This window comes from Triturus cristatus, chromosome 4_2, assembly GCF_964204655.1.
Source record: "Triturus cristatus chromosome 4_2, aTriCri1.1, whole genome shotgun sequence".
NCBI lineage: Eukaryota > Metazoa > Chordata > Amphibia > Caudata > Salamandridae > Triturus > Triturus cristatus.
The window spans coordinates 88,986,206-89,002,827 of record NC_140586.1 but is presented as its reverse complement, the minus strand read 5'-3'; the positions used below and the strand labels follow the sequence as shown (position 1 = coordinate 89,002,827).

The 16,622-nt window shown below is 45.2% G+C and overlaps 1 protein-coding gene across 1 annotated transcript in view; it reads left to right on the top strand.

The window, feature by feature from the left end:
• Positions 1 to 1,596: 1,596 nt before the first annotated feature.
• The window catches only part of QTRT1 (queuine tRNA-ribosyltransferase catalytic subunit 1), a 232,031-nt gene continuing 217,005 nt past the window's right edge, over positions 1,597 to 16,622 (top strand). Inside the window, exons 1-3 of the mRNA XM_085600680.1 lie at positions 1,597 to 1,878; positions 3,663 to 3,731; positions 11,988 to 12,126. Coding sequence (XP_085456806.1) covers positions 1,648 to 1,878; positions 3,663 to 3,731; positions 11,988 to 12,126 — 439 coding nt within the window. The 5' untranslated portion in view covers positions 1,597 to 1,647. The remainder of the gene's footprint in view (positions 1,879 to 3,662; positions 3,732 to 11,987; positions 12,127 to 16,622) is intronic.

Below are 16,622 nucleotides of genomic sequence, written 5' to 3'. Positions count from 1 at the left end.
ACCCCCGCCCCCTCACACACATCGCACTTGCAGCATGTTGGTTCTAAACAAAAACGAAAATAAAAGGAGTGCGAGAGATGCTCCAGCAACTCTGTATGACGTGAATTAATCACGTGAGCCAATTAATGGGGGGGGGGGGGTAGCGTGGATAGGGAACTTCATGCGAGCTTTGCAGGTTTTTTTTAAGCAAATTTGCACCCGGACTCTTAGGAAATGTGAAATGTACACATTAGTGGTCGTGAAAAGCACTGTAGGCCACAGAATTGCAGATGACCAGCTGTGGGGTAATGAGAGAGTGCACCTGCACTCACCGAGCAGCACAGCACCCCAGCCCCCTCACACGCTTCGCGCTCGCAGCGTGTTGGTTCTCAGTAGTGCTTGTGTTATGAGAGAAGCCTGCCCGCCCTGTGCTTCTCTTGCAGAGTCTGGAGAGCAAGCAAACTGTGCTGAGCCGGATCAAGAAGTGTGTGAAGGCGGGACACATCTCTGGGCTGGGTGAGTACTGAGAGAAAGTTCCTGAAGCAGCGTGAGAGGGAGCAAGGGGATGGGGAGACATGGAAAGTTATGCCGGAGAGAGACGACAGGAATGAGCTGCTAGAAGCAAAATAGAGTGGAGAGACTGAGGAGTAACGTAGAAGGAGAGAGGTGGAGACTGCAAGTGGATGAGAGAAGGATAGAAAGAAAAGGGACAGTTAGCACCAAGGTGGAGATGAAGGTGAGAGAGGGGAAGGAAGCGGATGCCTCGAAGGACGGTGGGGTCAGGGTGACGAGAAAGGAGCACAGTATTTCAAACAAGTGCGCGCGCTGAAGGGAAAGACGCAGGGATAGGAAAGGAGATAAGTGGAAGTGGGATAAGGGAGGGTGTGGCAAATGGCGTATACATTTTGCTGGCGCTTTGATGTTCGCAGTGGCCGCGCGGCTCACTGAGAACATCAAAGCGCCAGCGAAATGTACACGCAGGCTGCCAAATGGTGCGCGCGCTGTGAGAAACTGATCGCAATCGCGATCACCGTGCGGCCCGCGAAAGTGAAAGCAAACGAGTGCTTTCAGGCCTCCAAATGGTGCGCGCGCCCGGCGCACATGCACTGTATTTGGAGGCCTGAAAGCACTTGTTTGCACTTCCAAAACTCGCTTACTATAAGTCTCGCCAGAGCAGCGCTAAAGCGCTGTCTCAGACGAGACCTAAAAACCATTCGTAAAGCCAACGGGTCCCAAAGGTGAGACCTTTTGGGTTTGCCAATGTTTGTTTTCTATGGCATACAGATTACCGGTTTGAAAAGGCTTTGGCTGCTATACTTGACTGCTAAATGCTATATTTTAAACATGCCTTAGACAAGATTTAGGTCGGAGAGTCCAGATCATCATCTTTGAAGCCAAAAATATCTTCATTTGGGTGGTCTCACGCCTGAAATTGCCTCTCTTTCAATATAAGTAAATGGGAAAAATATAGTGTCCTGATTACTTTTAAAATTCTCCCAGTTTACTCTTCTAAAAATGTTGGCATTGACGATTTTTGCTCTTCCATGGCTTTTGGTGACGCTTTTTGCATATGGCTGCGCCCTAAATATACTTCCTCCGTACAGCTTCTAACATGGCGGCCTGCTGTGTGGTTCCATCGCATTCCGGTGACGTCGTATCCGTAGCAGCATGGCAGCCTCCACCGGCACAGCGGCGCCGCTTTCTCTACGAGTGCTAGCGGAATGCCGAGTATCCAAAGCCCGGGCATGCGAGCTGCGATTGCCTCATGGGGAGGTACCTACGCCGGTTTTTATGCCCGTAGGCACACAGGGCACCATGAAAGGAGTCACGGCGCATCAGTTGCGGGCGCTTGGATGTTGCATCTGCCTCGGGAATACGTACCATCTGGGCATGCGCCCGGTAAGTGAGTGAGGCTCTTCCAAAATTGACAGTGGTGAGAGGTAGTAATGAATAAAACTACAGCAGACGAATAACTGTGAATGCATTTTTAATACGAAACCACAAAAAATGTATATTAAGTTTAGATGCGGTTTTAGCAGTATTGTGTAAAAATTAAAAAAACCGACTTATTTCCGCCTGTTAAAAAGACGAGTTCGGGCAAAAATTGTAACTTGCCTTCATAATAAAATGATCAGTGGTATTGATTTCGATTGATTTTAGTTTTATGAGAACAAATCGTGAACACTTACGGGCACTAATAGTAATTGTATGTTAGGATCACAACACGAGAGAGACTTATTACTTAAAAAAGAACCACCAAACCAGACAGAAAAATAACAATGAATGTTATTCCGGTAGTCAGTAATGATACTTGTGGCATAAGGGATTTCACTATTTCTCTGGTCACAGGTATGGATGCCTCCAAATTATCTGTTGAAAATCAATGGCCATAGTTTTAGCTGGGCACCGCTTATCAAATTGTTTAGCTCTAAGGAGAACAGGACCCACGTAAAGTATAAGTGGAAGCAGCAAAGTCTAGGGTATCAGTGATAGTACTTTGGATTTTTATAGTGATTTGTGACAGACAAGTTAGGTTCTTGTGTTCCAGCGATGCTCCCTTATTTATGACCTCCCTACACATGACCTTGCCAGTATTGGTGGTGTCGAAGAGGCTTGCCTCGAAGAATTGAACACACTGCCAAAGGGTATTATGGACTACTAAGAAGAGTGTTATTTCGAGCATGTTATCCCTCTTGAAACTCTGGCAACAGGGATATTTTGCGTGAGTTGAGTAGTAAAGCGTTTTGAATTTTGTATTAAATGTATTGGCTTTATTTTTAATGGTTGAATAGAAGGATGAGGGCTTGGTTTGTTTTTAAAACACTGTGTACTGGTGAGGATCTTTGGATATAGTTAGCCTAGTGGTTACTACTCTTGATATTGCCATTTTTTTAGCGTCCAGTATTGCCTGTTATCTGCAGGAGAGATAGTAAATTTTGTTCTGAGATCATCAAAGGCTGTCATGCATCCAAGGCCGGGGTTGGGCATGGGCGAGCTGGTCCCAAGCCGCCAATATTCTGAGGAGCGCAGCAGGGAGCTACCTGACTTAATTTCACGCAAACAGCAGCTCACCCATCCCACTTGATCTCAATCGGGTCCCAGCCCTTAATGTACCCCAGTGTAATTGTTAGCGTCCCATCGACACCCTGCCCTCCTCCCATCTTCCCCACACCTGCCGTCCCACCGCAAGGACCCCCGCTCCCTCAACAAACACCACATTTTCTTTCCACCCAGTGCGCTTTCCCGGTCAAACCAGTTTAGGGCCAGCCCTGCATGCATCTATAAGAATACCTGGTCAATTAAGAAGCTGCTCTTAGCTGCCCATCTGGAATACCTTAAATTACACCTTTGGACTCTGGTGCTTTTATGAGCTATATTAATAACTATTCCTCTTTCAGGCCGATGCACCTGATTTTAATAAACTCATTCTATTTATCACTGTGCAGCTCTTTACACATAGTTGCAGAGTGATGTGTTTGACCTAGTATTGGTACGAATCTGACTGTGTTGATTGATGCATGTTGCTCAGAGAAAAAAAGTAAAAGCTGAAATGGTTTCACCAATGTCAGTCACTGTTAATGCCGCTGGCCTGCATTCCATTTATGCCATCACCTTGAGCAAAAGTATCTCCACCATACTACTGGATTTAATAATCTAATATATATGTGTATATTTTCCCTTAGGGCCCAGACCTGATTAAGAAAGCCAAAGGCTTGCATGGTTTTATGAATTGGGACCGGAATCTTCTCACGGTGAGTGGTGCACGTTTAAGAATATTTGTTGCTATAGTTGACTTTTATCTTCAAATTTCATTAGCTGTATGTAGACCGAATGAGCTGCATATATGAGGAAGAGGGTTGAGAATCACCATGCTTAAACAAGATCTGCAAAGCAGAAATAAAAGTTTCCCTTATCTATGTTCTTTAAGATTCTCCACAGTGCACATCTTCCCCCTCAGTGTATGTTTTGCTTGTTTTGTGTGAGTACAGCATGCAAACGTTCAAGGATTTCTTGGCACCAGCAGAAGCTGGCAGAGAACTAACAAACACGTTTTGTAAAATGTATTTCTGAAGACAAATTAGTATGTTTCTAACATAGAGTGAAGGGAAGACATCCACATTGATCTATTGCTGTGCTGCAAAAGTCAAAACAACCTTTGAGTGCTGACGGATTCTCTGGGTTCTTCCAGTGAGGTCTGAGGCGATCCATTTGAAGGTGTCTCCCTGGATTCTCATTTGGTGAAGTCTATTGATCAAGATGTGGTGGGAGACGGTGTCAAAAGCTGCCGACTGACCCACAAGGATGAGGGGGCTGTTTCACCGCTGTCCAGAAGGGTCCTGGGCAGTCTCAGTGCTGTGGTAGGCTCGGAATTCAGATTGAGAGAGGTCCGGAAGGTTGTAGTGTTCCAGGTGTTCGGTGAGTTTCTGATTGATTGACTTTTCGAGAACCTTCGCCGGAAAGGAGAGCAGGGAGATGGGCCTGTTGTTCCTTGGATCTGCTGGATCAGCGTATGGGTTCTTCAGAAGGGGCCTCACTTTAGCATGTTTCCAGTCCGCTGGGAAGGAGACCGTGTTGATGGAGGCGTTCAGGACTTTCTTGAGCTCGTCCCCAATTGTCTTGCTGCTGAGGTTGAAGATGTTGTTGGGATATGGGTCCGTGAATGCTCCCTAGTGTACGGCGTTCACGATAGAGCTTGTGGCTTGAGTTGTGAAAGGGTCCCAGCAGGTGAGCAGGTGTTCGGGGTTTGTGTTTATGGGTGTGAGTAGGCTGATTTTGTCAGCAGGGGGGGTTGGGGGTTGAAGTTCTTCTTAATGACTGAGATCTAATCATGGAAGAAGTCCGCCAGGGTGTCACACAGTTCTTGGGAGGGGGTTGATGTCATTCATGTGGCTGCGGGGTTGGAGAACTCCTTAACAATGGCGAAGAGCTCCTTGCTGTGGTGTGTGCTGACGTCTATGCAGTCTGGTAGAGCGTTCTTTGTTTCTCTCAGGATGCGGTAGCACTGGTTGAGTGCTGTTTAGAAGGAGGTAGGGTCTCCTGTCTTTTTGCTAGTACGCCAATTCTTTTCTAGTTACTTGCAGTTGCGGTTCAGTTCCACAGTGAACTAGCTGACTCTTCTGGCCGGTACTTTGGGTTTTGCTGGCTTGGCGGGGGCGACTATGTCGAGGCATTCCGTGATCCACTGCAAGAAGTTTTTTCACAGCAGTTCGGGGTCAGATGATCTATCTGGGTGGTGGGAGTTGAGAGCGTTGTTCCATTGGTCTTCTGATATCTTTTTCCAGCTTCTCTGTGTCGAGCTGGGAGGAGGGCAGAGGGGGTGCCAGTGTTGGTAGATACCAAGATGGTGAAGTGTCACGCTGTAGTGGTCGGTCCAGGTGAGCTCTGAGACGTGGTTGTTCTTGACTGCTGGTGGACGTAAATATGGGGTCGAGTGTGTGTCCTGCAATTTAGATGTGGTCAGTGACAAGTTTTTGGAGGCCGTTGTTTCTCATGCTTTCGAGGTGGTCGGTTTTGTTGGTGTCATTAGGGTCATCGAGGTGGAAGTTAAGATCTCCTAGAAAGATGTAGTGCCCGAAGGCGATTGGGGTGATGAGGTGAGAGATGGCGTTGTAGAAGCTGGGACATGGTTCTGTTTCTCTCTGTGAGGGTGCCTCTGATGGTGCTTTTCCATCTGTGTGAAGTCGGAAATTGGGATGCACTTTTATCTGGGTTGGGTCGTCTGAGTAGGTTGTGCAGCAGATGCTGTCATTGTCGATGATGGCAATACCACCTTAGTATTTGTTGATTCGGTCCTGGTGTGTTATCTTGTAGCCTTCGGGTATGACAATGTCTGGCGCAGAGGCGGGGTTCAGCCAGGTCTGTGTGAGGAAGATGATGTCTAGGGTGAGGAATAAGATCGTGCTCCAGATCTCCAAGGAGTGTTTGCTGAGCAATGGTATTTTAGTAGAATGCACTGGAGTTGTGCTGCGGCGGTCTCAGTCTGTGTGGTGGGTGCAGTCGTGTTTGCAATGTCACCAGCGCTGCTTCGGTGTTGCAGATGAAGTGAATTGCTGGCAGGAGAGTGTGCCTCTGGTGGTTCGTGGAGATGTGCGGCAGCAGTTGTCGATTTAGCTGGGTTCCAGGGTTTGGTGGCCTTCGGTGGTGTGTAAGAACCAGGGTTCCTGGTGCAGGGCGCGGTCTAGGCAGGGACCAACACAGACAGACCAGCTTGGCTTTGGCATGCCGGTGGCGCGCCCGCTGCACTCCTGTGCTGTGGTCTCCATTAATTAGGCCCTGGGAGAAGGGTGCAGCACTGAGGGTGGTGGGTGCGGCACTTGGGGTGGTGGACGTGGCACTGGGTGCGGTGGGCGAGACACTGGGCACTAGGCAGGGCTCGGGGTGGTGGGCGGGGCTAGGCGGGAAAAGGGGCGACATGCGAGAGTGGCAATGAGGGATAAAACATGCAGAAAGAAGTGCAAAATAGAGGAAAAGCAAGGAGAAACCACTCAAAAACAGCGGAAAAAAAGGAGAAAGAAGTGAAAAACAAGGGAAAAGCAAGAACACGCAAAAAATGGAGAGAAAAGGAAAGAGAAAGCAGTACAAATTGAGAAAAAATCTGGAAGAAAAGACTCAGAAAACGCGGTAGAAGCAATGGAAAGACTGGAGTAAGAGCGATGCAGCAGCATGGGGAGAACTGCACCTGGGACCTGCTCAATGGATCAGGCTGCGGCCTCCATTAAGTAGATCCTACGATAAGGGTGGGGTGCCACGAGGCGGAAGCGGCAAAGAGGGGAAAAAACAAGGAGAAAGCAGGTAAAAACTTGGGAAAGCAAGGAGAAATCGCGCTGAAAGCGATGGAAAAGGAAGGAGAAAGCAATGAAAAATGAGGGAAAAGCAAGGAGAAAGCACTCCGAAACAGGGAAAAAGGAAGTAGAAAGCAGTGAAAAACGTGAGAAAAACAAGAAGAAAGCACTCAGAAAATGGGGGGAAAAGGAAGGAGAAAGCAGTGAAAAATCAGGGACAAGTAAAGACACTCAGAAAACAGGGACAAAGCAACGGAAAGACAGGGCAAGAGCGATGCAGCAGCCCTTGGAGAGCTGTGTCTGGGACCTGCCTATCTCTGCTGGATGATCGGGGAGAGTCAGGCCGTTTGCCCAAGAACCGAGGCCATGATGTATAATGCTGTAATGATTTATGGCCCAGAAGGAGAAACCAGCTAACCTCTGCTTTCTCTGTTAAACAAAATGTGACACGATTTTTCTTAATATCTATTTATTCATCTGGACTTTTTTGATTTATGAAAAACCTTTCCCCTTCTTTTAATATAAAGACAACCTTCCCAGAATATGTAATTCCTATTGTTTCAATTCATCAGCTAAAGTTTCATTCAGAGTGTCTCCTGTGCTGTGAAATCCGAGCTGGGCATTCAGCTAAACAAGCATTCCGGACAGGGTGCCTGTTTGCCTGAAAAAAATGCAAATGTGCGCAACGAGTTAATCTGCAAATGTAAAGGATGATCTTCAAATGTAGGGGATGCTTGGGAGCCAATACTCACTTTAATTGATCAAATCACTTAAAGCTTTGTGATGACACGTGACATGGGGAAGAGGATGTGGTCTAACGGCTAGGATGGTCGACCTCAAATCTGAGGAAGCGGGTTCGAGTCTCGGCACTGACGCTCAACATTCTTTGATTATGGGCAAACCACTTAATCTCCCAGTGCCTAACAAAAATGAATGTGTCCTTGTGTAACACGACTGGTGCTTATGTAAAGCGCTCTGATACCCGATACCTTCAGGTCAAGTTCGCGCTATATAAAACTCTGAAAGAAGAAAAAGAGAAGACAAAGATTTGTTCTTTGTAAGTGGTAGTGTAAAGAGTTAACAACTGAGATGTGAAGTGCTTGCTTTAGAATAGTTGTATTTATATAGCGCTTACTACTCCTGAGGCGTTGAAGGGACAGTTACGTAAGAAGATTGCATTATGTAAGTCTGTGCATTACTAAAAACCATATTTTGGAGGCAGCCTTTCACCTTAAACCTTTTATGCACATTTTTTTGTAGCAGTCTATCCTATACTGTGTGTAATGCAAGTTTAAAATAAAGACTTACATGTTCACAGTGCATTCTGTCACAGCTGTGACCACGTAGTACTAAAATGCGCAAGTCACTGTTCTCCACTTCACCAACCAAGATTTAATTCTGTCTCTCTCTGATTACACCCACGTCTAAAGGGCATTAACTGATAGAGATTTTATAATGTATTCTAGCGCATGTCCCACAAAAACATCTTTTTAAAATGTATTTTTCATTCAAGCTGCACATTATTTTAGATGTAGCTACCTGACGGTGAAACACCAAGAAAAGTACAGAATATTTTGTTTTTTCAGCCACACCTTTGACCCCACCCCCAACACTCACTGATCCAGCCCCGGTTGCATACAGCATCACAGTGCCCATACTTTTTTAATGCACTTTGACTGCTGCTTACGAGTTGGTATTCCCAGGCCAGTAACTGGCTACACAGCCGAAGTGCGGTGTTCCCAAAATAATGGCTACGGAGAGCAGCTTTCAGGGCCAAGTATAGATTGTCTTAAAATGTTTCTACTTGGAGTGTTTTACTGCTATATTTTCAATGTAGTTTTATTTTCCTCTCCATAGTACATTATTCATTTCATAACCACGTCTCTCTCTTTTGTCACAACAACTGTTCTGTATGTCCAGTAATTAATTCACCAAGGATTCATATCATTTTCCAGTGACTGATTTTCACCTCAGCACTTCATGTTTGTACTGTATCCCTTTAATCTTGTTTTTTGTTAAAATCTGAATCTCTATCTAAAATAACCTACAAAATTGAACAGGGATAATTATTTCATATTTAAAGTATGGCATCATTAGCCTACTGTTTATCAAGAGCCCACCAATGGTTAATGTCAAACACTGCAGCAGTTTAGCAAAACCCGCGATATCTTGCACATTTTCAAAATATTATAAACGCTGTTGGAAATGGCCCTTTTTGCAGGGTTATCCCCAAACCTTTTGCTTTTTCCTCCTATTTTTCCCTGACCTGTGTGTGTTGGTTTTAGGACTCTGGGCACTTTACCACTGCTAATCAGTGCTAAAGTGCATATGCTCTCTGTGTAAATTGTGTTATGGATTGGTGTTTCCATGTTTGGATATTTGATTTACCTGTTAGCCCCTAGTAAAGTGATCTGCCAGGGCCGGTGAATCAAATGCTACTTGGGGGGGGGGGCCTGCAGCACTGGTTCTGCCACCCCCGCGTGTAGCCCTGAAAACGGTAACTCAGACCTGCCATTGCAGAGTCTGCGCGCAGTTTGTAACTGCCATGTCGACTCGGCCAGTGCACACACTGGCCAGTCCCTGACCTTCCCTTTTCTTACATGTTAGACACCCCTCAGGTAGTCCCAAGGTACCCCTGTGGACAGGGTGCAGTGTATGTGAAAGGTAGGACATGCCCTGGTGTGTGTGGCATGTCCTAATAGTGAATTACAGCCAATTTCGTTTTTCACTGTTGCAATGCTACCAGTTCCCCATAGGATAGAATGGGAGGGTTGTTTATAACATCTTATAAACGTAATTGGCCCCGGGAATTCTGTAAGAAAATAGAATTTAGTATGCCTGAACTCAGAATCTAAAGATGCATCTTTTAGTGAAGGTGATTTTTACATTCTGTGTGTGAAAATACCACTTTTAGAAAGTGGGTATTTTCTTGCTCAGTCATCCAGTGTGCCTCTTATGGAATGTTGATTGCCTGTCTGGGTTTTGGATGACAGAAGACTGGGGGGGCGGAGGGGCTCCAGATGGTCTAGGTAGGTCAGGCAAGGGCTAAATAGACCTGGGTTGCGATGGGGGAAGGGGGAGGAGATATCCTTGCACCTCAAAGGGCTTGCTCTGCCTCTGACAAATGCCGTCTCCACCTCCTGCCAGGAATTCACACCAGAGAAGGCAGAACTGGTTCTGGCCGGGCACAGGCCCTCTCTGCCTAAGAGATCAAAGGATGTTTTGACATAAATACTGGTTCCCGGACCCCTGAACTTTAGAACTCATCTGGAACAAGAAGACTGCCAAGAAGAAGAGCCGGGGAAGCTACGAAAAGGAATGACTGATTTGCTGCGTGCTTTGCTGGGCTGACCTGCAGTGGCTGCTTCTGTCTTGGGCAGTGAAAGGCCTGGACTGGACTTTCTGCAACCTAAATTGTGAGTCTCTCCAAAGGCTTGAGGTAGAGATTGCCCCCTGTTCACGAAGTCTCAGGAACAGCAAACACTTCAAGTTCTTCGACCCGCAGCACTGGGGACTGTGTGTTTTGTGCTGCAACCCAAAGAACACCAACTCGACGATGCCTACGACGACCCTGCCGACCCTGTGTCCTGAAGGCACTGCAAAGGGTACCGCTGCAACGCCGCACCGCGACCCTGGTCTCACCGACGACGCCTGCTGACGCCATCACCGAGCCGCTGCTCGCACCGTGACCTGTGGGCACCGCACTCCGCACCGCCTTACTTCACGCTGAAGTTTTGGCACTGCAGAGGGCACGGCTGCAACGCCACACCGCGACCCTGGTCTTACCGACGACGCCTGCTGATGCCATCACCAAGCCGCTGCTCGCACTGCAACCTGTGGGCACCGCACTCTGCACCGCCTCGCTACAAGACGACGCCATGGCCTTCCTGACGCCGCCACTTCCCGCCGAAATTGACGCCGCTGCTTGCACCATGTTTCGGGGGCACCGCTCATAAGTTACACGACGCACCGCCCTCATCCCACAGTGCAGCCTTGGTCTTCCGACGCCGGTGTCATCGACTCCAGTTCGTCAGCCGACGACAGCGTTTCAGCAACGACGATGCCGCTGCTTGCATCGTGACCTGCTAGCACCGTGACGAGCACCGCCTCCATCTTGCACCATGACCCTGGTCTCACCGACGACGTCACCACCGAGCCGCTGCTCGCACCGCGACCTAGGGGCACCGCACCGCTGCGCTTCGCACCACAGCACCCAACGCTTGTTGGCGCCAGCGCTCCTGAGCCAATCAGAAAGGAGCTCGATCTGCAATGCAAGTGACTTCACGGCCCCATCGCCCTGCATCTCTGAAAGGTACTGTTTGCTGGTCTTCCCGACACTGTAGCTGGCCTGCGACCCCGCGGTCAGCCAGAACTGTTTTTGGATTTGTGTGTTCACGACGCCGTGGTAGCCCAGACGGAGCTATCCACACAAGGACCTCTTTTTAATCAACATATTTTTTAACTGTGATCTTTTAAGTATAGTATTGTAGATTTTTATCGTTTTTGGTCTTGTTTTAATTATATAAAAATATTAGATATTTTTCTAAACTGGTGTGGTGTCCTTTTGTAGTGCGTACACTGTATTACTGTTGGTTATGTGCAAATGCTTTACACACTGCCTCTAAGATAAGCCTGGCTGCTCGTGCCAAGCTACCAAGGGGTTGAGCAGGGGTTATTTTAGACGTGTAACTCCCTTATCCTGACTAGAGTGGTGATTTTTGCCTGGCTTTGGCCCACGCCCGAGCCTGCCAAAAATCCCATTTCTAACAAACGCCATCAACCGTGTCAAACCTAAAAAAAAAAAAAGAAAGCACAATTCAGTAAAATGCACATGCATTGTTGACTCTGGATCTTATTCCTACCCAGAATCGGTTTAACAGAAAGAATGTGGGCCCTTGATATTTCTGTGACTTGACTGTTTTATTTTGTGGACTGCCCCTAAGTATAGCGCCGTACTCAAACGCATTAACATTGTCAATGCCTATAGCTCTTGGATTGCTGAGACATATTGGCTTTGCCAATGCTTGTTTGGCAGTTATTGATAGCGTATACATGACCCAAAGGTATTGAACCCCTTTATGTGAGCACCAATTATATTACACAAGGACACATTTTTAGTACCATACATCAAGCATGCTGCTTGGTCTATATTTGTTTGTCATTTGGAGGCCTGGTGGTGATTCTTTAGCCACGGGCCGTCATTTCTCATAATGTCTTTTTTTGCAGGACAGTGGTGGGTTCCAGATGGTGTCTCTGGTCGAGTTATCTGAAGTTACGGAAGAAGGCGTGCGCTTCAAGTCCCCCTATGATGGCAAAGAGATCTTGCTAACCCCAGAGAAGTCTATTGAGATCCAGAACTCACTGGGTAAGTTTGATTCTAACCAACTTTCCAGGAAAATACTTATATATATTTTTTTTTAGTTCATAAGAACACTTACTGCAGATTACCTGGATAAAGCCTCTCTGACTAGTGTTTGACAAGCAAAATCCCTCATTAGTAGCCCCTGCATTTGTTGAATTGTGGGTTTCATGACCAATAGGTAGAATTTGATTTGATTTTTTTATTTCTTTAGCGCAAACCTAACCCAGGGCAGCAAAGCACTTTACATATAACAAAGTAGCCTCTGGTTGTTGCAGAAAACTTAGTGTAGGACTAGCTTAGAAAGAAGAGCATTAACCAGGGAGATAAATGATGGGTTTTAGGCTTTTTTAGGCAATTCAGAGTGCAAGGAGGGCTAGCTACAGCCTGATATAGTCTGGCATAGAGTTCTGTAGTCTAGTGGTTGGTCACGGGAAAAGCCTTTTCAGATGATTTAGCTCATCTGTTTTTAGGCATTTTCATTTTAAAATGGTTTTGCTGCTCGTTTTCCGTTGTCTACCAGTAATTTAGGCCTATAAGTATGAATGGATTTTGTGTTTCTTAAGAATACGTATCGCTGTTTCGGGCTGTTAAGAAATCCAAAATGCAATTTTCCTATCTACGTAATGCATTCTACCTTGTAGAAATCGCATTTTGAAAATCTTAAAATAGTACATTGCAAATAGGGATTTTCTATTTGAGATCCGGTAACCGCATGTACAACGGATTTCCTAATTGCGACTAGTCGCAAAAGGGACATTTAGGAAATGCAATTACCATCAAATTGGATTTGATGGTAACCAGGTGCAAACTGTTACCAAGCATTTGCAATGCAATATGTCTCAGATTTCTGAGAGTTTGAGCTATTGGTATTGTAAATGACAATGCCTTTTATCTATATGTTGTTTTTAAAACTGAGAAATAAAAGGCATTGTCATTTACAATGCCAATGGCTTAAACTCTGGCAAATGCAAAACCTATTGCATTGCAAATGTGTGCTATAAAAATGAAAAAAAAAAAGCATTAGGAGAGAGCGCGTCCTGCCTGCAGCAGCAGGCAGGATAAAGCTATTTGAGAAAATAGTGCTTGGAGGCTGTAATTAAAGCCTACCGTGCAACAGCACACGTCCACACTTTATAGTGGACAATAACAAGCCAATGAAAAATGTGGCCAGAGAATGGACCAATCTTCAAATCCCTACCTCAATACAGCATGCCTTGCAGAGCAGCACATGCGCTGCCCACGCTCGACCTAAAAATGAGTTTGGATTTTTTTTAGTAAATTTAATTTAAACTCAATACTTAGTGAATAGTTAAAATTACCGCTACTAACTTTTCATGTGTAGGCAGAGTTTTATGCCACTGGGGCTGCGATCTACACATGTTAAAGTATAAGTGAACTGTTAATTCCACCTAAAAGTTTGTTAAATGTGTAAAATGTTACAAAATTTAAATATAGAAGTAATTTCAAATAATTCAATTATTATTTACAAAACGTAAAGTTTATTTTTCAATTAAAAAGATCTTTTAAATGTTTCATCATAAAATAGTATTTATTTGTACACATTTTTAAACATTAAAATGAATTTATACACATACTTGTAAAAAGTCAAAATGAATTAATTTTAAAATTATTTCCTGGGGGGTTCGATTTTACCTTCCTTCCTTATTTATTTTTCATGGAAGGGTGTGCCAGTACTAGTGGAAGGCCATGCATTGGTGCTGGACTTAAACCAGGTCTGAGTTGGAGTACATTTACTACGGTTTTGGGTCCTTTTTGACAGTAGTAACTATGGAAGTGAAGGTTGTGAATAGCAGTGGGCTTATTTTTTTGTGGGTGGGCGTCTATCCCTCCTTGAACCCCTCTTTAGCCCTCCGTAAACCTCAACTGACTCCTCCCTACACCCCTCTCATTTAGTAGTAAGATTTCCCTTTTTCAAGCTTTCCAGCTTGTCCCTCACTCATTTGCTACCAACTAGAAAATTAGGGAGGCACGATGAGCAGTGCTACTAGTACATTAAGCAGGAACCACTGTCAGAATGAGATACAAACAGCACCACTTGCATTCTTAGCACGCATCACATTTTGCATCCATACCAAAGGTGCACCGATCATCTCTGAAGTAATAAGTAGCACCAGTGACAAAGCGAAGCAGTGCCACTGGCGCGCACTGCGGACTCCGTAAGAACAGTAGGCATCTTTAACATCGCTTTGGGTACTTTAGCATCACATTTGTACATTAGTAAGTGCTGCTGCAATACTGAAGAGCAGCTTTGTGCATTTAGCTACTGTGGCGTATTTGAGCAGCACCTGTGGCACACTGAGAAACCATGTAACTCATACCAGCCATGGGTTGTTTGTGTGTATCCCAGCACATCATGCATCGCCAATAGAATTGTTTGAGCAGTGCTCTGTAACATTAAGCAGCACCATTGCTGTATTACAACATCAACCTGGTGTATCCATGCAGAGTTCTGGCCTAAAGGAGCACCTTGCACAGTGAGCAGTCCCATGGGGAAATTTGAGCTACACATTGGCATTCGTGGATGCTGACCTTTTTATTTTCAATCTTCACTCTAGAATTTTAGAATAAAAGCAGTGACACATTGAGCAAAATCCAGGGAAAGAAAAGAGAGAAAGGGTAGACTTTGTCATAAAAAAGTGAATGAAGTTTTGGCACATGCATTGTTTTGTTGTGCTAAACTATTTTCTTTGAGGCAATCATTGTTTGATCTTGTATTCACACATGCATTGTCTCTATGGGTTTAACTAAATTGAATGTTCTCATAAATCCTAATTCTGTAGATTTACACCATGCAACATTTTTAAATATGTTAAGAAGACTGTTAACAATATTACTTGATCATGTCTAGTTTAGCCTTGTTTTTTTCAAAGCATACTAAGGATAACAAATCAAGCAATACCCAAGCCAATCTGGCTGGGTCTTGGCAAGCTTGCTATTTTGTGTTTGCAAACATGTGCGGTACCAGTGTAAAAGCAGTAAAAAATAGAAAAATGTCGCTGACTTAAGGTGCCATTCATATGCTTTTGCAAAAAAGAAAAAAACCGTGGCTAACGAATGCTGAAATCGGTTTGCTAATCCTGGGAATGAAGTGGACGACTTTACATGATGAGGACTAACATGTCAATACTCCCAGTCTAGAAAACCAATGGCTTAACTGGGGGACTCCGCACCTCTTGCTGTAGTCCAAGGATGACTAAAGAAAATCGTGGGCTATATTTGAACAAACCCATTGATAATCAGAGCTGACAAAGTCCCTCTATTCATGTAAAATGTTTGTATTTTTATTTACATTTATTAAAAATTTGACTGGCAAGAGAGCTAAGGCTGTCTCTGGACCAGACCGAAAAAAGAGAGCAGAGCACTACTACTACAGGGAAAGGTGCTACGAAGCTATGAGAGAAGCACATGATCATGATGCCTCACCTGAAAACTAGTTACAAAAATCGTAACACCCTAGTCTATTTATGAAATGTCCACGGCAGACTGGCACCCGAAGCAGCACACTGTTGTTTTTTTGGCAGAAATGCTAATGTTATTTCAATTCCTTGCGCAGGATATTTGATTGCCGCTGACAGGTAAAGGCAGTGGGTAAAATACTTCAGACTTTTTTTTTTTCGGATGGATACCATTTTATGATATCTCATGTGACCGCAGATGCTCAGTCATTCCACAGCTCATGCCATTTTATGAACAGTGCATTTGAAGTTGCTCATGAAAACTGCTCTGGTGTCAGATCCTAAAAGCATGACTTACACTTTGGAAGGCATTCTATTTCTAATTATACCTTAGAAGCCAATATGATTGGGTGAAATGGCTGTGAGATGCAGCATTTAGCCTTGTTTTTATTTTATCGTCTGAGGGGGGTCCACGCTTCCCAAATTCCCATGAGGTGTTTGAGGCTCTCGCAAAGCTTGCTACAGTTCTGAGCTCGTGTTACACACATGGTTCTCAATATGGTGCAGTGAAGTAGAGATGGGGGAGAAAAGGTGGTGAGGGATGGAGAAACGGAGAGGTGGAGGGAGCATCGAGTTAGTGGAACACTTGGAAAATTGAGATTTGGAGACCGGACGAGCCAGTTGAACAGGAGGAGGAAAATAAAAAATTAACATAAAAAAACAAGCAAGGATAGAGACAACATAGACGGTCTCATGGAGGAGGTGGGGCTTTAGGTCTGGTTGGTAGGAGGGGCGGGGGAGAAACAGACATGAGGGTGACGGACTGAGATTAAGCAGCGACGGGGTGGGGTATTGAGATAATGCAGTTTTTCTAAAAGCAGCCGGCTGTACCGAATGCTCCAGGCAAACTATAAAGAGTGGGGTGGGGGAGCATGTGAAAGCGGGCGCCCGTGCTAAAGTGAATGCTGGCAACTGTGTTGTTATTGAAAGCCTGCGCCCATGTGATTGAAAGCGGGTGCCCATGTTATTAATTTATAAACACATAAGATAAGATAAAGCTTGTCTGTGCTGCTTCAAAAATAC